The sequence below is a fragment of the Mytilus edulis genome, chromosome 6, assembly GCF_963676685.1.
Source record: "Mytilus edulis chromosome 6, xbMytEdul2.2, whole genome shotgun sequence".
Taxonomy (NCBI): Eukaryota; Metazoa; Mollusca; class Bivalvia; order Mytilida; family Mytilidae; genus Mytilus; species Mytilus edulis.
In genome coordinates, this window is record NC_092349.1 from 81,122,266 (window position 1) to 81,145,209 (window position 22,944).

Here is a 22,944-nt window from a genome sequence, read left to right on the forward strand (position 1 = left end):
CTAGATTTTCATAGTACATTATCCATGTCCTAGGGTCTAGCACATATTGAGAATTGTTCAATTCCATGATTATCATGCAAAGTATGGATACGACCTGAAGTGCAGTGTAATCGACACTGGATTTTTTAAAAATGATGCATGACTCCCTTGCATGTCAGTAATAAAGAATTCAATGTCTCTTATTTCACTTTTCACCACTGGAATGTATGCAAGTTGATCAAAGTGGTAGTATTCAGTTTGAGAGCAGCAACATATTCGCTTCAATAAGGGTTGTTTGTTACCATCGACTATTACATCACCGCATATGTTTGCATATATATATAGATCATTATTTGATGATAATTTAATATCAACTAATGCGACTTTCCATTTTGATTTCATCACTATTGGCGTCTGAAGATATGTACGGAATTTGTGTGGTCTGTTATGTGGGTAAATGTCTAAATTTTTGTTACTGTTAATGACCATGTAAAAGCTCATTTTAAAAGTCAACAATATCTCTCTCAGGAATCCACTGACAAAAACGTTTATCCCAATCCTGGAATTTTACATAACCCTCACGTTGACCATTCCGCCTTCGCCATTTAAGCACTTTCTCAACAAACCACAATGCGTCAGCCTCCTTTTTCACACGCTGCAACTCTGTATAATTGAAATTGCCTACAACTTCCTTGTCCAAAAAATCTTGTACTTTATAAAAGATTTTCCCATGTATTAGAAATCGTCTATATATTTTAAATATTTCGGAGGTCCACTGTTGCTGATAAGCTCTTTGAAACGGTTTCTTCAAATGGCTCAGTCTTACCATGTCATTGATTTTAAAATGAAACTGTTTCCCTCTTTTACGTTGTACTTTTAATGTTTCTTTCTTTTCTCTGATTCGTTTTTCTTTGGGTGGAGTTTTAATATACATATATGCCCACAAATCATATTTGTTTTTCTCATTCACATCTTTTGGAGCTGTATTATTTAAACTTCTATGTGGCGTTGCATTATAACTTGCTACCAAATTTTGTAGAACATTGAGATAGCTATAAGTTCTATGCTTTGTAAAATATCGGAACATCATCCTCCGAAATGTCAAATTGACCCTCTCTGCTATTGACGCTTTACTACTGTCGGAATTTAAATAGACATGATGGTAAATGTCATATTTTTTAAACACACGTTTCAAATCTTTGTTTTTGAATTCAGTTCCCGCATCTGTGGAAACCTTCAAAGGGATTTTACCATGTTTGAAGATTTTTTCAAATGCATCAGCTACTGTCTTCCCAAACTTGTTTTTTAATGGATAAATCCATAAAAACCGTGTGAAAATATCGATAACAACCAACAGGAAACGTGTCTTATTGTTATATTTCTGTATGTTGGATACATCCATAAGGTCAGCATCGTATTGCTCATACGGTTCCGATACAATTATTTTCACTCTTTTAATTCTACGTTTTACAGGTTTTTGTAAATTGTAGTCGTCTATTTTTTCCATCCATTTCCTGATCTTGTATACGCTTGGTACATTTCCATCTCTTGATGTCTTCAACGTTTGATAAATTTTTTCAGCACTTAGGTATGCTCCCCCATTTGCTGTATTGTAATATACATTCCTAAGTTTTTCATCTAAATCATCATTTTCCATTGTTAAAAATAGGTTCCAAATCTATCATTTTTTCAACTTTATCTATTATGCGAGATGCTCTGTGCGGTGTTTTCAATATAGTATTTTTCCAATCTGTTGATTGTAAAAATGTAAGTTGATAGTAGACTCTCACATTATCTGGAATATTTGATTGTCTGACTAAATTAACAAAATCGGTGTACACTTTATCTGTTTCTACTTGATAAAAAAAATCCCATGCATTTCCTCCACTTATGTGTTCCACTTGATTTTCCTTCTTCAGAATGTCAAAAACTGACTTTGCATATATTATATCGAATATGTTATCAAGTCTGGCTATATTTTCACATGATTCTATCTCATCCATGTTTTATTAATAATAATAATAATTTATAATGTATGATATTTTTGTTTGGGTTAGGGTTAGGGTTAGGGTTAGGGTTAGGGTTAGGGTTAATTATTATATTTACCAATTAAACTTTTATCAAATTAAAGCTCTCAAATTGTTTTAAATGTTCCTTTTACTACTTCCATATCCAGCATATCAACAATTTAAATGATTGGTAATGCGTTAAATTGTTTAATGAAATGAAAATTTTTTTTAAATGTTCAATTTACTTTTACTACTTCCATATCCAGCATATCAACAATGTTAAATTGATTGGTAATGCATTAAAATTGTTTAATGCAGTGAAAAAAAAAATAAAAACATTCTTTTATATTTTACAAATTAAAAATCAATATTTTGATATTATCCAACAAATATATTATGCAATTTTTGCTGACGGGGGCAAAATTTTTGTCAACGTGGCAAAAATATTTGCTGCTGCCACACAATATATACTACTCATTTCTCTAAAATATCAAAAACAAAATACTCATTGTTTAATGCAAGAGCTATCAAACGCGAGAGAAAAGATAAATAACGCGTCATACATTTCTAAATCACTTCTTTTAATATCAATTGGAGAAATAAAAAAATAATAAAAAAATTCTTCAATGTAATTAGATATTATTGCTTCGGACAATATTGATACAATATTGAGAAAGTTCTATAGTGCTCTCATCCTATGCCGTGACACATTATTAAGCCGTGACACAATAAAAATTTCAAATGAAAATCAATGAATCAGTTCACATAAATTAACACATTCCAAAACATTATTTATTCTCTTCTTCGGTTATAGGTTGCATTTCTGTAAATATTGACAATGCAATTTCCCATAGGAACTCCTTTTACGGCTAAAACTGTACCACTTTAACCATGAAGTTTTGAAAAATATCTTATCCTAGAATTGAAAGTTTATATGCACCACAATTTTTTTCAAAGATCAAAATATAGGGCTGTGCGGCATATTTTCAACGTTTATATGCCCTGAACTTCTCAGAGTTTAAACTGACACTAACTTTTTTAACTACCACTACCTCGAATGAAAGGTTACCACAGATTTCAATGTAAACAATATGCACGTGTATATTTACTGGTAACATTCCCAAGTTATGTCTCTGTGAGACGAAACACAGAGAGCATAACTGGGAACCAGTATGTAAACAAAATTAGTTTTCTATGAATATTCAAGATCTCCCCAAAAGAGGCGTGGTTTGAGAAACAGCTGTATTTACAAAGTGCAATCAAAAAAGAGCTTATTTCTTTTCAAAACATTGTCTTCACATACATACAACACGGAAGCGCTTGAGACAATTGTCTTTTGATTTTTAAAAAGACTGTACTGTAAAACGTGATGTTTTTTTCTTTATGAAATAATGTCCATTAATAACTGATGTTCCATCAGAAAAAGTCGACCCCACTCATTAGTTTCTTCTCCTGTTAACATAATTATGACTCCCGATGTAGCTTTAAGGAGGAAGAGACAATTTTCCGCATCAGCACATAAATTGCAAAAAAATGACCGGTATTTATCATATCAACGAATGTCTCATATCTGTCATCTTCTAATGTCTCGTCCTCTGAATTGGAATCCTAGCTCTCGCTCTACTTTGGCTTCCAACGAAATGCCAACTAGATCAGTAAACAAACAATGGCCATGCTCAAGGCACCCGCCACAATAGCATGACACGGTTCGAACTAGTACCGTTTGTAGATTTTTTGTTTCTACTCGATCATTGTCGATGTATGGTCCGTATTCCCTTTATTGGTTTAAACGATTTTCTATTTCTAGGAATTTCTTCTACATATCTAAAAATTCTTCGATTGCACGCATATGACAGTGGTGTTGTTAATCGTTAACAATTCTACAGCTGGACGTATCCGAAATTGTCCGCGTATAACGGCAATATCTGCTTGATTTTTCAAAAGTCCACCAGCGGCATACTGTGGACCTTTCTATGACAACTTTTAAATAGTTCCTAATTATTTGTTTATATCCAAATTCGGCTACAGATGCTACTTGGGTACCAATGCAATGACCTATAATTGCATTTGTCTTCGTCATTAGAACTTAAGTCTTACTAGTGGATAAATGTCTCATTGGCAACCACACCACATCTCCTTATTTATATATTTTGACAATATACAGATTATTTCACCCAATCCTATACTTTTTACCTTTTATTATAAGAAATATATTAGGTTTTTTAGTCTTCTTATATAACTAACAAAGTAAGACCGCGAGACCGTGCGGTCTAACAAAATTCTGATAATATCGTTAACAAAACTTGACAGTGCGATCAACCAACCACTAAAGAAAGTATAAGACCGTGAGACCGTGCGGTCTAACAAATGTCTTATACAAGCAATAACAAAAATTTCCGTGCATTTATAACACGTGTACAACATCTACCCGACTTTTGTTTTAACTAGTTGCACTGCGAAGCATCCATTTTAATCAGGTTTAAATCTCAAATTATCATATATTACTGTATTATCCAGATATCCAACCGCAAATATTGCCAGTTGATGAAATCAAAGGTAGGCCGTATAATAAAATTTTAAAGTAAGTACACATTGATAACCGCCGGAAAACGATGGTATTATTTATTGAATGACGAGTCGTCAAGTTATCGTTCACGTGGAACGGAATCAACATTTTTTTTTCACCATGTAAAGCTGAGGTAAAGCTTGCAGAGTAGAAATCTATAGATAATAACTATATATATACATTAAGTTGCATAGCATTTTTTTTATAAAACTGGGGGTGTAAAGTAAACTAGCAGCCCCGAAAGCAGGCTTATAAATATATTGTACATAAAATCGTTTAGGTCTGGGTTCGCCAATAAATGTGTTTATAATGACTTTAAGTAAACGTAGGTATCCTTCCTCTATCCATTAAAAAAGAGTCGTTTGTTCTGGAATTCATTCTTTATTTCTTGATTACGCAGAAATTACATGTTCACTCCGTGTCCGATCCATTTACGTTTGTATGGTAAAAACCAGAGATTTTCGAATGTTAACTTTCGAAGCCACATATATTTATGTTCGATGACACTTGTGGCAAAATTTGCAAGACGTTCATCTGTTTATACGACATGATTTACGCAAAAACTGGCATTGAAAAGGTGCCATTGACATACAAAATGTCCGACGTTTACGAGGTGACATAATACGGACAGTATTAAACTAAACAGAATTATATAAGATATAATATATGATGAGAGAGTTACTCAGTTACAAGTGATCATGTCGTTATTAAAGATGCACACAACACATAAATTAACAAGCGAAATTGAATTCAATGAAACTGAAGAATCGAAGAAGTCGTCTAAATCTTAGCTCATGCCTAAGAAAGTATTTTTCACCAGTTCTTAACTTGTACCGTGGAACAGCCACCCTGAAATAGAGAAATTGTTATAGGAGTTACATGACTGTATATCATGTATATACACATACATGTAGGAAAAGTATGAAATTTTAACTTGAAGTGAGAAATAAACAATTGAATTCACAATGAAGAAGAAGTAGAGTATAATATAATGGTACAACGGTGACAGCATTGTGAAGGTTTCCAGAGTTATCACCAGGTGATGAACAAAATCATTGCCATTTATTAGGAACAGACTCAAATATTACATTTTAAAGACACCACAAATTTAATAACTGAACAGACCATTACTAGTACAAGTTTATGATCCGATTGAAGCATCCTAAAGACAGCCAATTTGGTCTATGCTAAGCTGATAATGCATTAAAAAAAAACAATCTGTTATCATACATGTACATTGTAGTTACTTTCATTTAGATCAACATAGTGGTGGATTATTATCCCTAGAAAAGTTTACTGTTGGTGATTTTTTAACTACATGTACGTAACATGTACAGGTTCCAATTATCTGTATCTTTATTTATAAATCCAAGATACCGATTTTTGCTTTTATTCAAGAGGAGAAAGACACACTTATTAGTGTTGTTAGAGACTCGTATACATGTATTTGTGCAGACATGTGCTATACTGTTTTCAACTTGTTTTAAAGTGGAAAATAATCAGTTTATTGATATGTTATGTACATGATGTATATTGTAATTATTATTATAAATGACTATTTTTAGTGATAATCTTTCATTTGTTTATGATTTATTAAATGTATTTATCACAGTTCTTTTTCATATCTTTTGCCAATAGCTATGAATACAAAAAATGCATGTAAATATATATATTTATGTACATTTTTTTTACAAAAGTTGGAAAGATAGGCATTTTTTTTGCGCCTGTCCCAAGTCAGGAGCCTCTGGCCTTTGTTAGTCTTGTATTATTTTAATTTTAGTTTCTTGTGTACAATTTGGATATAAGTATGGCGTTCATTATCACTGAACTATAAAAAAGAAGATGTGGTATGATTGCCAATGAGACAACTACCCACAAAAGACCAAATGACACAAACATTAACAATTATAGGTCACCGTACGACCATCAACAATGAGCAAAGCCCATACCACATATAGTCAGCTATAAAAGGCCCCAAAAAGACAATGTAAAACAATTCAAGCGAACGGCCGCCTCTGCGTGCGGGAATTTCTCGCTACATTGAAGACCTGTTGGTGACCTTCTGCTGTTGTTTTTTTATTTGGTCGGGTTGTTTTCTCTTTGACACATTCACAATTTCCATTCTCAATTTTATGATAAGTAAAATTCATTGCTTTATTTTTCAATTATCATGATTATAGTAACAATGACTAAACGGAATGTTCTTTTTTCAAAACAGAATACATTTGGCATTTTGAATTCACTGAGAGTTGTCATATGAATTAACTTGACCTAATTATATTGTCTTACTTTAGTAATAGTGTCGTTTTGATATATGAAAATGTGGCATGAGTGCCAATGACACAACTCTCCATCCAAGTCGCAGTTTATAAAAGTAAACCATTATAGGTCAAACTACGGTCTTCAACACAGAGCCTCTAACTTTAAACTCGTTTGAAAGGTTGTTATCTTTTCCTCTATTATTTGGTCAGTAATTCAGATCCTATCGTAATATAAGGAATTGGTGAACTATATTTGGTTCAAGTTATGATAGTTATGTACATGTACATGTAAATATGTCTGTCTTTCAGATGTCGTCTTAAAATGAGACAATTTTGTAGTATTCATGGGTTAACATTAAATTGTTAAAGTTTGGCTGGTTAATTTTTAAGACACTATATATCAATGTAAGTGTCAAGTCAATTATGTGAATGGCCTTATTGTATGGTCAACATGTCTTTTTGGTATGTGTTATTTTACTTGATATAAAAGATAAAAAGATGTATAATTGCCAATGAGCTTTTACGAGACAACTCTCCACAAGAGAACATATTTTACACAGAAAATTAACAACTATAGGTTACCATTCAGCCTTTAACCAAGACATGCAAGGGTAAAATCCATACTGCATAGTCGTTATAAAAGGCAGAAAAACACCAAATTTTAATCGATTCAAACAAGAAAACTATTATACCAAAAAAATAATGAAAGATAAATATATACTAGTACAGCAACAAAGACAACCACTGCATGACTTACAGGGTTCTGACATGCAGAATTTGAAGAAGTTGAACTTGTTTGTTGATGCCAACAGTTCCCAATACCTGGGAATGCTGGGATAGTGGTGTAATAGCACCAAACCAAGAACATACTATGAAAAACAGCAAAAAAAAGTCATGGAATAACATTTTATGCTATTCCAATATTATTTCAGTCTGGTGATTTTGTGCAGAGTTATATGGTCCTTGCACTAGGAAAATTGATCACTTGTTTCCATCATGCCTGAAGATATGACTTTGATAATTGGTATCTAGTTCAATATGACAAGATTTAAACTCAAAGTTATGGATCATGTTTGAATTTGTTCCAGTCTGATGATTTGGTGCAGAGTTATGGTTCTTGGAGTTCACTAAAATAATTAATTATTCACATTTTTTTTTATTATGTTTGATATTTATTAAATAGACAAAACCATCATAAGTTATTATTTTGTTTTAGTACAATGAATGTTTAACCAGGAAGGGACTATGCCAGGCATCGCAATACTTTCAGATTTGCTTATTTAATGTACATGTAATTCAGTTTCAACAAGAATTCAATGTTTAACACATTTAAATGTGTTTTGATTATTAAGTGAACTTCTCTTAAAAGTTTTTTTTTTAAACAGTATATGAAAACTAATCAAAAAGACATAAAAAAGTACTGTAGTGATATACTGTGGATTCATTTATTTTCTTGGGTATCAATTTTCGTGGATTGGTGAAAACATGCATTTTCGTGGATATCTGATTTCTTGGTTTTGTCAAAGTCTGCATAAAATTGCAGTTCGTGGGACATTTGATTTCGTTGTTTACCAGTACCCACGAAATCCATGAAAATTTGTATCCAACGAATAATAATGAATCCACAGTATTTACAATATAACAATAGTAGTCAGATATTTCCTATAAAAATAAGGAGATGTGGATGGAGACATTCCACCAAATTTCAAATGAAGAGTATGTAAGCAATTATAGGCAACAATATTGCCTTCAAAAATGAGAAAATATGGATATGAAAATTAGAAAAAAATGACGTAATTTATAACAAGAAAATTAGCAAAACATTGAATAGCAGGTTCCCATCCTTTGATTGGCACTTAAAGAATGTGTGAAGTTTTAAAATGTTTTTGAGCTCTCAACACTCCCCTAACCCTGAACGTTTGGTGTAACAGCACAGCATAAGAACAAACTATACAAGTCTATTGAAAAGGCTTCACTCATCAAAGAAAAACATAAAACACAAACAAAAAAAGGACATGGCAGGTATAAATCCATCCTTCATTCCTACCAACAACGAAGAAAATTAAAGACAGACCTGAGAATACTCAAAGTTACTGAGAGTTAATTTAATGCCAATAACAGCTTGGAAGGCCATATAGTGACATATAATTGTTAATGTCTGTGTCATTTTGGTCTTTTGTGGATAGTTGTCTCATTAGCAATCATACCACATCTTTTTTATTTTTATATATAGTAGTTAATTTTGGGGTCATTTGGCCTCATTGGCAATCATACTGCTTCTTTTTTTATATTTAAAAAAAACATGTATCTTAAATATCAATCAATGCACATCCAAATATCAATCTGTATTCTGTACATGTATATAAAAAAGAAGGTGTGGTATGATTGCCAATGAAACAACTATCAACAAAAGACCAAAATGACACAAACATTAACAACTATAGGTCACTGTAAGGCCTTCAACAATGAGCAAAGCCCATATGGCATAGTCAGCTATAAAAGGCCCGATAAGACAATGTAAAACAATTCAAACGAGAAAACTAACGGCCTCATTTATGTATAAAAATTGTTAACAAATGAAGAAAATCAACCATAGTGTGTAAGAAAGAACCTTGATTTTCACAAACATGACAAAGCCAATTATTGATATTTTGCTCACACATAGAGTTTGCAGGCTGGTATAGCTAAATTTGTTTCCATACAATAATTCATGAACCATCCAAAAACAATTTGATATTTTGATTTTCAAAAATAGAGGTCAAATGAGATAAATAGCTATCAGTTTTGCTATTCATGAACTATGATCCTTGAATGATTGAAAAATGACACTTCATGACAATTATTAATCTAATGCACCCTTTGACAGCCTCTTGTTTTTAGAGATATTGGTAAAATTTAATGGACTACTATTACAAAATATTGGTTAGAATTTTACTTTGAAAAACATCAAAATAAGAAATACTTGGTTAATAATAATGCCTGGTAAAATGAATTTTAACATATGAGTATACAAATGGTCAAAATAAGGCTATTTAAGATCTTATCTGAAAATGTTAGTCATATCATGATTTTTGTGATTTTAAATCCTTAAAAAGTTGAGGTGATGATCCTGAATGTGTTTTTCTCTGCGGATATCTTTAATCAGTAAAATTCTAGTTTACTCTAAACAATACATTAAAGCAGAACGGTATATAATTGACAGATAAATGTATACTAACTTCTTTCAGAAACTATGCCTCTCATGAGGAAAAGAGGTAGGCCATCTACCTTTTACACATTTGAAAATGGTAGGAGTAGAAAACAGACAAAAATCATAAAAGTTGAAGACACTAAGTTACATGTACCACCTATTCCAGATGTTATAGAAGAGCAGAAAATTGAGACTGAGCCAGAACCAACTAGTTCAACTTCTACTGATATAGAGGAAGTATCAGGTAAATCTATCACAAATTTCATTGTTTTTTTCGAGAAATGTTGACTACAGGTTTAAAAATGTTGGCCTTAAATATATAATTATCTATAAAACTATAGTGTTTACTAGAATTATCTCCCCTGAAAATTTTCAATGTTTTACCCTAAAGTGAACTTGTTGTTTTGTATATCCACGTTCCTAGATCCACCAATGCATATGCCACAGAAGAATACAACTTAGAGGACTAGAAACTTCTTTTAACAATAATTTGAGTAAACAAAACTAACAACAAAGGAAAAAAAAAATGTTTTTACAGACTTTTATTTTTAGGTTATACAAAAGCAAAGACCCAAAGGCTGGAAAATTGGGGAGGTATTTACAAGAAGCTTGTGGCTGTAGGTCTTGAACAGAATGCTGTTACTGAGTTGACCTGCAATGATTGTGGTATCAATACCATAGATCTATTTAGATGCATTGATTGCATTTCTACTCCAGTACTTTGTTTTGACTGTTTAGAGGAAAGACACAAACATCCTCACCTACATATTTTTGAAAAATGGATGGTAAATATTGTTTTTTTCATCGCAAGTAAACTTATTTATTTGACTTTGTAACAAAGAGTTGTTTTGTTGCTCAGCTATTATTAAGATGATTAATGGTTTTCAATAAAACTATAATTCACCAGTGACTAAATGTCTTACAGTCTTGAATTAAGCAAAACCATTGCATGTATACTGCTAATTTTTTTTTAATATACTGCGGGATTTTATCATTCCATGGTATAAATTTAACCTTTCAATGTAAATATTAAAGGGCATGACGTGAATATCTGTAGTTCCATTTTGTGTTAACTATCATAATACAAATATATAGTGGGATTTATCATTCCTCAATATTGTATAAAAATGTTTTAATGTGATAACAAGACATGACATGACAGCCAACTTGTACTGACTTCAAACTATTTGTACATGAATATATAAAGCGAACTAACATGAAATACCCTTTGGCTAAAACAGATGCAACTATTATAATTACTTATCCGCACAAATGCACAAATTTTAATGATATTGCTTTTGCAGATGTAAATTTTTTTTAGGCAAATGAATAATACAAATCAGATTTGCACAGGTATTCTAGATCAAAAATAAACTAACACTTTAAATTAATGAAAGGGATTTTAAACACCAATTTGTTAATGAGAACATAATTTTGTTTATTTATACTACATGCACTGTAATCTGCTTAATTTTAGCATGGCACTTTCTTTGGGTATTCACCACCAACTGCACCATGGAAAATCAAAATCCATGCTGATTGTGAAAGAAGCTACTTAAAAGAATTGGTAATTGTTGATGAGAAAGGCAAGTGAATATTTAGATAAATTATAATCTTGCAGTATTTAATATTCTTGTAAAGAGGACTGGAATTGTGACAAATATTATTTTTGTAGTTTTGACAAGTTTGATTTTCATTATAGTATACTTTGTAATTATATAAGCTATAGTTAGTAACACATGTGTTGTATAAAAGTCAGAACCTGTAGTAAAATGCTGACATGCCTTTTAAGTATAACTTAATCTAACCAGGAAGAATGAAGCCAAACTCATTATAAAAGTGGTTGATGGTTATCAGCAAATCTAATGCTGGCCTTTTTTTTTAATTGGAATTCAAGAAGGCTGCCACAACAAACTTTGTTTATAGCACACAGTTTTTTAGAAAATGTGCTTTTAAAGTGTTTTTCTTTTTCATACAATATATTTAATCTAATATACAACTTGTCATTATTGCTGGATTTATATTTCTATGAACTAATGACCATCAAAATGAACTAATTTGATAAAAAATATAAATATAAAATATAAAATTTGTAATTTTTTTTTACAGGAAGACAGCATTTGAGGACAGTCCAATTCTGTACATGCGAGGAAGAAGCTGAAACTTTGCTGAGGTTTAATTTATGGGCTTCTTCACCAAAACATCCTCGTTTGGCATTCCACATTGACCTTTTGCGGTGGTTAAATGGATTACTGTTGGAATGTAAAGTTTCAGCGCAGGGATTTTGTGAAGCCCTAAAAGCTAGACAGCCAAAACTGTACAAGGAATTAGTGACCCAAGAGGTTAATTTTGGCAATTTTCTTTTCTATTTAAAAATAAGGAGATGTGGTATGATTGCTAATGATACAACTATCCATCAAAGTTCGAATAAAGTGGATGTGACCAGTTATAGGCAACCATATGAAATTCAACAATGAGAAAAAAACCATACCATGTGGTTGGCTTTAAAAGGCCCTGACATGAAAAATTTGTTTAAGAAAACAATTTACTATAGATGAACTATTTAAAGTATGAGAAAAATGAATTGAGGTCAATCCACTAAACTTACATGATGAAGTGGATGTATTCAGTTCTAGACATTGTACAGTCTTTAACAATGAGAAAACCCATAGCCTGTGATTTGCTATAGAAGTTACCCACATGACAGGTTGGATAGAAAACAAATCAAACGAGAAAACTATTTACTAGATGTAAAAAAATGCATCTTTTTTTATCAACATTATTTGAGTATTTTGACAAGGATAACAACCTATGAATAAATATATTTATGTTTATTTTTTTTATTTATAATGCTCACAGGGAAAACAGATCTATAAGACATTGATAAATGAAACTATTCATCAATTCAGACAGTACATTTATCAAATGGATTATTGTACGGATTTGTTTCCAGATCTTGATGATGGTTGCTCTTGTCCAGCTTGCTTCGAGGTTATTATAAATCTAATGTTTTCCTCTAATGATTAGAGGAAATATTACAATTAACTTGACCAGAAGTACCTTTATCTGTCAAATATTTTCATGAGTGTTCTCATTTATTACTGAAACAAAAGACTTTTATGTTTATTCAAATGCCAGATGAATAAGCCATATGAGATAGCAATTTTCAATTTGTACAACACAAACTTATTGTTTTTTAAAACAATAAATATCATTAGGTTAAGGTTTTAAAAGGAAAGTTATTACAGTCAAATCAACTTGAATTTTTTTTTTTCATTTATAGGATTATGATATAGAATTACAATACACTGTTTGGTATTGACTATATATTAATGGACTTATAACTTCATATTTGGTCTGCATCTTCACAGAAATGAATTGCAGTTTATAAACATATTATTTATCTGTTGAAAAATTTCATCCTTTTTCACGTACACAAGGGGTACCGGTATGCTAGCAAAGGCAACCAGTGAAATTTCATTAAAATTTATCTTCACTTTTATGTTTGATTAATGTCTACATTTTGTATAATAACCATATATATAGAGTGCAAATGTACATGTATTCAGAATTGATAATGGTAGAATAGCAAAAGAAGAAACTATAATTCGAAAATTTAAGCACTTAATATCATAAATAGCTTTTTCTGACACCAATTATATTTATAGGTTTCTGATTAAATGATCATTAGCTTTGACTGCAACAAATGAGTGCATTTATAAATGTTTATTGTAATGAATACACAATTTCTTTTAATTTCAGGCTGACAAGAACATATATTGTTTCGATGCAGATTTTCAGTTAGTGAGGAAGTCTTCTTCTGGTCAGCATTGGATATCACCTAAGCATAAGGACCATTTTTTTATTGAACAGCAATTGGTAGATGACTTTATTAGTAGCTATGGTAGCTTGAAAGTGGATAAGGTAGCAACCTATGTTTAAATTGACTGCAGCTCTACACTTGCCCCTTACCTTTCAAAGGCACTCCAAATTATCATTCTCATTAAAACCTATTACTAGTTTTTCATAGCGATTTTCTTAGTGTTTATGCAGTTTTCTTATTCTTTTATTTTTCCTAAAAACTGCCTGAAAACTGCCTAAAATATTTTGTAATAAAGATCTTACATGTGCCCAAAATGTACTAGAAACAACAGTTATCTCCCCTTTTACAAATATTATTTACTATTTTACTTGAAATTACCTGAGTTGTGCTAATGTTATAATTGCATTAACAGATGAAGTACATTGTATTATGTTATTTGAAAACGAGCATGAATACCTTTATTGAACTTCAAAATTTCTCTATATACATATATCTCACATTGGGGATAGGAAAACTACAGTTATCTCCCCTTTTGAATCTTGATAACAAGTTTAAATAACTTTTACCGAATATTTAAGCCATAACCTATTATGTTGTTAAACAATAATTTCGTTTACAAATATGTTATTTTGATCATACATGCCTACATTAAGATTTGGAAAACAAACATTTTTTTTTGTAGGAATGCAGTGATTTCCAGGCAGGGAATGACATTCGATCGAAGTCAAAGAACCAAAAATTGTCAGAAACTGCTGTTTTTGGTGCAACTTGTAGGCATGATTTCCCGCAGAAATTCTTTAGTTTAAAGCATGGGGAAAGGTATTTTACTAATTATTGCAATACATGTATATTGAAGCTTTTTTTTCCTCAACCTTTTTAAAATTTACTGAAAATTTAAAAATACATGTACCTGCAGGTCTTTAGAATTGCAAATAATGCAATTAAGTGAGTATCACAAAAATTAGAACATGCATTTACATATTTTAGATACATACATCATCAGTAGGCAAATTTTTCCTGAAATCACAATTAAAAATCTCAGATTTTGCTTAATTCTATCAAATCCAAAGAATGGAATAATTTCTCAATTAAAAGTAGTTCGCATTTTTTTTTTATTATTATTAATCCATTCATAATTTTGTGCATGATGATATAATTAGATATAATTTATTAAAGAGAATCTTTAAGTCTATGTTTATAATGTTTGTGGCCAGATTAACTGTATGTTGCCATACATAGAAGAATTCACATACAGTCTGATAATAGAAATTGCAATATAGCTTATCTGATTTATTGTGGATGGGTTCTCAACTTGGGCATATATTATTTCAAGGAAATGTAAGTGAAGTCAGTGATATTAGGTTTGCAGTTGTATAAGCATTTGTATATTTCATTTCCGTGGAGATCATTTGATATCTGTTCTGTCATAGTTATATATTAAAATTTTGGTCATTTTGATAACAACTTTTGAATCAAATTATTAAGTTATTTTAATACATGCAATGCAATATATGTGCCAACAGTTTATAACATGAACAAGATACACATTTTAAAATTTTAAAAAAATAGAAATCATCATATGAGATATGGTTAATGAACAGTGACAGCATCCCTAATTTTGAGACATCTATCCATGTTTGCTATCACAAACATGAATATCAAATTTGAGCAATCATAAAAAATGCTGATATACTTCTGCAATATATTTTAGTCTTAGTATACAGAAGTGTAATATGTGTTTATTTTCCTGTATTATGTTGTTATTTGTCCTATTTTCCAGACTTGGTTATGCAGTTTTCTTAATACAACTCTTATTAAAAGAAAATAAAAATGATAAAATTCATGTTTCATATGATATAGCTTGTATGCTCAAAAGACACATTGAGGTATGTGTAATTATTTTTATTTTGTATTTTAATGCAGTTAATGTTTATCCCAAGTTACAATATTTCATATATATGTCTTGAAAAATCTGGCTACAACCAAAACAATATACATAAAAAATTGGGCATCCCAAAAATTGATGGATGTATATTGGAAAGTTGAAAAATCCTATTCATAAGAAGTAAAAACTTACTTAAGTTTATTGAAACATAATTTTACACAATGAATGTGCTTCAACTGCCCCTAAACAAAAATGTGTACTAATTTAGTGATAATTGACATCATACTAAACTTTAATTTTCCTGAAAATTTGGTGAATTGTTTATATCTATTAAGGTAAGTTCCCTTTTGATTTTTATAAATTCTATACCTGATATGGGTATAAGGTATGGGATTTTATTCATATATAATTGGGGATTTTCCAGTTGAAGAACAATATCTTACATAGCTTTGAGCACTTTTCATGATTTTTGGTGGCTGGTATATATCTATCAAATAAACTATGGTTAGTATCTTTATTGATAAATTACTGATATTCATTCATATCTTTATTTCCTCTTTATAGAGATTACATGAATTTTATATATAGTTTTGGAACTTTATATTTGAAAAAAGCGATGGGTGTATCATGTACTAACTGTGCAGCTTTAAGTCATATAGGAGATAGTTTAATTATGTAATGATTAAAGTTCATCAAAATTGGGTTACATGATATTATTTGGAAAAAAAGGGAATTTTAATTGCAGTATTTAGTTACAAAGAAATCAGATGTACTTTAGGCCATACGATAGGCTATAATTGGTAATGACTTGTGGTGGCCTTTATTTCAAACTGTTAGGTCTTAAGTATATAAAAATACCAATTTTTTTTTAGATAACATTGTTTTTTACAGAAAGCTGGAAATAAAGAAATATCACAGAATGTAACATTTTCAATTCCAATATTTCACTGTTATGGACACAGTGCATCTTGTCAGGTAAGGCTTGTCAAGTGTAGTTGGGTAAATCTTTAAATACTTTGAAATATTTATTTTTGTTTTTTAGTATGCTGCTAGTGTATGAATTTAAAAGTTATACTTTTGCTAACTAGCATTGAACAAGACACACTATAATATACTTCAATTTTGTATAATAATATCAAAGTCATTTTAACTGTACCCATACATTATTGGTAAACCCTCTCCAATACAATTAATAAAATAAAAGATTTTCTATATTGCAGATTATATATGGTCCACGAAGAACTGAGGGCATTGGTTTAACTGATGGTGAAGGAATAGAAAGACTGTGGTCCTATTTAGGAGGTTTTTCTAATATATCAAAAGAAATGTCCCCAGAAAACAGATGTGATCTACTAACTGATGCTCTGATCCACTATGGAAGAAAAATTAGGGACAAACAAGGTATGATTTATAAAATATTTCAAAGTAAGATTTATTTTTACCACTTTATCTTTAAAAGGATTGGTTAGTACCAAACTTGTATTGACTGTGGCAAGTAGTCTTACAAATTAAGAAACTCATACATGTCGTTTGTTTATGTAATATATACGTGTTTCTCGTTTCTCGTTTTGTTTATATAGATTAGACCGTTGGTTTTCCCGTTTGAATGGTTTTACACTAGTAATTTTGGGGCCCTTTATAGCTTGTTGTTCGGTGTGAGCTAAGGCTCCGTGTTGAAGGCCGTACTTTAACCTATAATGGTTTACTTTTTAAATTGTTATTTGTATGGAGAGTTGTCTCATTGGCACTCACACCACATCTTCCTATATCTATGTGTCACATGTATTGAGTAGGTTTTTTTTTTGGTATCCTCTCTTTGTTACTTACTCTCTTTGGAACTAAAATGTTATTCCAATTCGTTTGTTCTTACTGTTGATTTATTTTAGTAAGTTGCATATTCTTATTTTGAAGCATTTATAATTAGATATTTTATAATTATTTGTTCATCTTTAATGAGTTTTAAATAATGTTAATCGTGACTATGCCTTTTTGAGAAAAAAAACCCATTTTTCTTCAGTACTATACTGATTCAGCTTTTATTTTGGATAAACAGTGTTTCATAAGTCTTTATAGCCTGGGTATTGATCCTTTTTTAAGATGCTATTTTGTAATTTTATTATAGATCAATATGTGACACTTAAATAAACTATTATTTATCTTATCTTATTTGAGTCTTACATAACTGTTTTGTTTTGGCATAATATTATATTTGCTTTTAATTACAGTCATAAAATATAATGAACTTCATAGACTGATATGTTTTAAAACAAATTTTCACTAACATTACTAATTATAATATTTTATACTACAGGAGAAGTGCTAGTCATGAAAATAAAGAGGACCATCCAACTGATGGAAACTACAAAAGTTGCCTTGAGAGAAATTTTAGCAACTGTTCCGGGTATGGATATTTTATTAAAACTTTCTGTAATAGTAACAGCTAGTCCTCCAAATTCCCATTGGTAATAGGTAATAACTTTCTTGAATTGATATTGCTATCTTTACCTACATCATCTGTTAATTTGCTAAATAGAATTAGGAAAACAAACATGAAGCTTCTATATATCCTTTTTTCAAAATGTATGAATGAATGAATCATTTTATTCTCATAAACTAGAACATAGCTACAGAGAGAATAACAGTTCATATATAATACATGGTCCGAGTACACAGTTATTTCGTAGTGCATTTCTTTTAGACAATAAATGAAAATTTAAAAAATCCCACCTGCGCTTTCCCAATAATATTTTTACAGTGTGTTGTACTACTTTTGGGACAAATTATATCAAAATTATAGAAAACTTCATCAGCTCTAACTCAAAATATGGACAATCTTATGTTAAGGGGGTCTTGAAATCTTTTGACAGCTTCCGAAGTGCTAATTTTTGACCTTTTTCAGCTGGACCTAATCACTACTTTACATTAATATTTATGACCCAACTTTTTTTACAGTGTCATTTCACCCCCCAACTTGCTATATGAGGCATAAAACATGGAGAAATAAATTTGGAAAGGGTATAACAAAAATTGGCAAGTAACACACTGTCCACACTAAGGACTAAAAATTATTCGTGGACAAGGAAAATCAAAGGACGATAACTGTGTACTCGGACCACATATTTTGTATATATCATTTAATTGATGAATTCAAAACTTTTTAAATACATGTTTTTTAAATCCTTGCATTAAGACTGTTATTGCACTGCTAATTTTAGAATTAGAAATAAAAGACGACACAGTGATGGAGTGGATAGAGGAAGAAAAACGTGCTGTTTTATCCCCAAATAACAGTGATAGCACATGTAGGTTTAATTGTATAACCTGTGATTTAATAGTGATTCTGTGATTATTTTTTTTATCTTCATGTTTCATTTGCATCATCAGATGTCTGTACAATAGTTGTTTTATTGCAATAGCAAGTTTGTTTTCATTAAAGTATACATCGATATTAATTCAATCAGCTTTATTTCATATTGGTTATATTCAGGAAAATAAATTTTTCAATAATGAGGAAATATTAAATAATAGAATTTGGTAAAAGTCAATGAGAAAATTTGCTTTTGTTTATACTTTTGAAAAACAAGATTAAAGTTTACATCTTTTTTTTTGTTTGTTGAATTTAAAAACATTCAAAACAAAAAAGATATTTTGAAAAAATGTCAAGATGGAAGCTTAGCAATTGAGACTATAGGATAATGATAATTCCGTTGCATTTATAAATGAAATATTTTTCATGTGTAAGTTTCTTTACAAAAAGACAATCTGAAAAGTAATATGTTTTGTGGCTTTACAAAGAAAACACTGTTAAAAGTATTCAATATAAAAAATGTTAATGTCAGTAACATATAAAAACATTATGTATGAGTTTTCTCTTGGGATGTTTATATTAACTTATGTATTTTACTTTTTAGTACACTTAAGCAAGGCTGATGAGTATGTTATAAACCTTCAAAGATTTTTTAAAATCAGGTAATCTTTTTTTTAACTGTTTTACTAGTTCATATGTACATGAGATTTAAAGTAAATTGTATATTGTACAATTGGAATTTGGATAACGTCCAATTAAATTAAAATATAATATATATACAGGTTTAACTATTTATATTTATATATATACATTTGTATATCGTTTGAAGATGTAAATCTTTATTAAAAGTCAATACAAACAAAGCATTTAGCAAGCCATTACGATAAGAGACAAATAATGCATTTACATAATTATGTCTCTGGTCTGATGACTCTCTGAGAAGACTTTATAATGTTATAGAAAAGAAAAAAAAATATTTTCTGGTTTTCAGAATATGATGCAGCCATTAAATTTGCTTTAATTTTACAAGTTTAAAATGAGTGACATAAATATACTTCCAGTCAATATGAAATTTTATTGCTGTGTACATACCATATCAGGTCACTGTCAACTTGTATATGGCCTGATGGAATTGTTCATAAATTTTAAAATATCAAAGAATAATAGATTGAATTTTTTATTCAGTGGTCATCAATCAAACGAAGAAACCAGTGAGGAAGATAAAAGGTAAATTTTATTTAGTTCTGATTTTTAACATTATTTTTAACGTAAATTTTGTTAGGGAGAGTGTGTTTGCAACTAGACTTTTTACAAATTAACTTGAATCTTAGAACACAGGTTTCTTATAATATTGTCTGTAAAATCATGATTTTATCCTTTTTTTAACTGTTCACTGAACATAGAAATGCAGAGTGCATGTCTTTAAAACCAAAATTTAAATTGTTCTCTTAACAAGGAAAATGATAGTGTGAGTTGACACCAGTGTATTCACAATCTCTTGTTATCATATAGACTGTTATTTCTTTCATATAAAAATTTTGATAAATTCTGCTAGAGAAGCTTTATGAATGTAGAAATCATTGATCATGTATATTTATATTTTTTGCAGATTAGAAAAACAGTTGATGATATTTGAAAAAAAAGCATCATTCTATCAGACCTACACCAACAAGTGATCAATTTACTTCTGACTTGATCCTTGCAAAGGAAAAGGAAAGAAAATTAAACCTAAATGCCATCAGATCCCACATGTCAGAAAGACAATACTTGCTCAGACTTATGAGAAAATATGCCAGTAAGTGAAATCACATATATATTATAGGGTTATTGCATGAATATTGGGAAATATTGTCCCGAGTAGAATTTTATATTGCACGAGCTTGCGAGTGCAATATATGTTCTACGAGGGACAATATTTCACAATATTTATGCAATAACCCTTTTATTGTATAGCAATATAATGTTTGAAAGTAAAAATTGGTTTAAACTAATATTGTGTCATTGATGACATCATGAATCTTGAAGATTTATTGCACTAGTGCAATATTGGAATTTATTGCACGCTATCTTTTGGTTACTTTCTGTGGGAAATATTATATTGCTATACAATAATAATATATATAGACCTAGAAAAAGTATTGCAACACTTCGATTGAAAACAATGTAAAATGACATGAATTTTAGAATGTATATAATTTTGTTTTTAACAAATGCTTTTAATCCATTTATGATTTAAGATTGAATTCATGGTGTTAACTAAGTACTTTTTGTCCAATATTAATCCTACATGGATGTCCAAACAGCTGCACGAAAATAGGTTTTTTCACTTTTCACATTTTAAACTGTAAACGAATTAAAAGTATATATACATTCTACAATTCATGTCATTATACATTGTTTTCGATGTAAGTGTTGCAATACTTTTTTCAAGTATTCAGTATTCTAGGCAAAATCTGAATAAGGATGTTATATTTTTATAAAAATAGAATTGAGAATGGAAATGGGGAATGTGTCAAAGAGACAATAACTAGACCATATAGAGCAGAATGATCGCATTTTTTTCAGAAATGGTTTGATTTATTTTGTTGCATAACACATTTAAATGGGTGCCTATTTTAATGTTATAAAATATGCAAAAATAGAAATTAAGGATTATTGAAAAAAATTCTTTTAGAGGAAGGAGTCTCTGATAATTGTAAAGGTAGATTAGAAGATGAAGCTCATTTTATTTTGTGAAATTGTGTCCTATAATGAAGATTTATGGAGAAGAAAAAAAAATAAATGAAGCGAAAAAAAATTATAGCAATTTAATGATCAACAGAAATAAGTGATTTTATTTGCACTTGTAGCTGTTGCTATATCATTGTATTCTTTATCTTTCATTTCAGAGGGGCAATCAGTTTTTGCTAGACTGTCCAAGCAGTTAAAAGGTGTATCAAAGAAAATACAGAAGTCGATCACCCTGTACAACAATGTTGGAATGCCATCAGGAGAACTACCAGTACATGTTTTATTTGATACTGTCAAAGATCTAGACAGCGAAGTTTATAAAACTTTGCAATTAAATAATGCTGTAGATACAGTTATCTCCTCCACAACAAAGCAGGAGATAATTCAGTCCAAATGTCTTTTGGATAGATGCCACGAAGAAATGAATTTGCTAAAGATAGAAATGCTATCTGTTATAAATTGGAACAAAACTCTATATTCAAAAATTAAGTTACAAATTAATTCTTCTGTAACACCTGGATCAACCGCATTATTGTTAAGAGAGGGTATGTCCTTGGAACTTGCCATGTGTAAACTTAACACTTTGTTTAAGGAATATATTGGTGAGGTACTAACAGAAACCACATTAACAGAAGGTGTACTTACAGATGACTTTGAAAAAATGCAGCAAATGTTGATGTACCTTGCCTCAGTTGAAGAACTGCCAATTGAGGAAATAGATTCTGACATTGAAGACAGTGATGAAGATGAAGACAGTTTAGAACTTTAAGTTTTCTATATTTTTTGTTTTTAAACTTGAAAATATATGTTGAACTTTAAATGTGTGACACAAAACATAGCATAATGTATTAGCATATTTTTTTTCTGCAAATACAGATTGTCTAAACGATTAAAATATTTATATAATAGTAAGATGACTTTTACTTATTTATTTAGAATCTTACAAAATTCTGATGAATATAAGATGCAACTTTGAATAGCAATAATGTACAGGAAAGTAACTTCAAAATATTCAGTATAAATATTAATTAACTTAGTTATTTCCCTTTTTGGAATATAGGATTTTGCTATTTTTTACTTAAAAATGAGCTTTTACTTATTACAGAAATCAAATTAAAAATGGGGTCACTGTTCATTTAAGCTCACAATCTGCCTTTGTAGATGGGGCATATAAGTTTAGGTTACCTATGAGTT

At 30.1% G+C, this 22,944-nt stretch overlaps 2 protein-coding genes across 3 annotated transcripts; one reads left to right on the top strand and one right to left on the bottom strand.

The window, feature by feature from the left end:
* Positions 1-481: 481 nt before the first annotated feature.
* LOC139526667 (uncharacterized) lies at positions 482-1,636 on the bottom strand. Its single transcript, XM_071321829.1, has one exon. The coding sequence runs from the start codon at positions 1,634-1,636 to the stop codon at positions 482-484; it is 1,155 nt and encodes a 384-aa protein (XP_071177930.1).
* Positions 1,637-10,027: 8,391 nt separating this feature from the next.
* On the top strand, positions 10,028-22,662 carry LOC139528597 (uncharacterized). Of its 2 annotated transcripts, none has more exons than XM_071324632.1 (16): positions 10,028-10,249; positions 10,558-10,790; positions 11,483-11,595; positions 12,119-12,347; positions 12,865-12,996; positions 13,768-13,929; positions 14,511-14,647; positions 15,609-15,714; positions 16,605-16,688; positions 16,934-17,114; positions 18,025-18,114; positions 18,929-19,015; positions 19,625-19,682; positions 20,206-20,247; positions 20,630-20,815; positions 21,909-22,662. In XM_071324632.1, exons 1-15 carry the CDS (start codon positions 10,048-10,050, stop codon positions 20,694-20,696), a joined length of 1,923 nt encoding a protein of 640 aa, XP_071180733.1. In that variant the 5' UTR covers positions 10,028-10,047; the 3' UTR covers positions 20,697-20,815; positions 21,909-22,662. The 2 variants fall into 2 exon arrangements, with proteins under 2 accessions (XP_071180733.1, XP_071180734.1); XM_071324633.1 differs by having other exon boundaries at positions 11,483-11,591; positions 12,115-12,347.
* The last annotated feature ends 282 nt before the right edge of the window (positions 22,663-22,944 follow it).

Coding starts and splice junctions, on each gene's coding strand:
- LOC139526667 (XM_071321829.1), bottom strand. CDS start 1,636: ATGGAAAATGATGATTTAGATGAAAAACTTAGGAATGTATATTACAAT.
- LOC139528597 (XM_071324632.1), top strand. CDS start 10,048: ATGCCTCTCATGAGGAAAAGAGGTAGGCCATCTACCTTTTACACATTT. Junction 12,348..12,864: donor AGGAATTAGTGACCCAAGAG/GTTAATTTTGGC, acceptor TAATGCTCACAG/GGAAAACAGATCTATAAGAC. Junction 16,689..16,933: donor GACACAGTGCATCTTGTCAG/GTAAGGCTTGTC, acceptor TCTATATTGCAG/ATTATATATGGTCCACGAAG.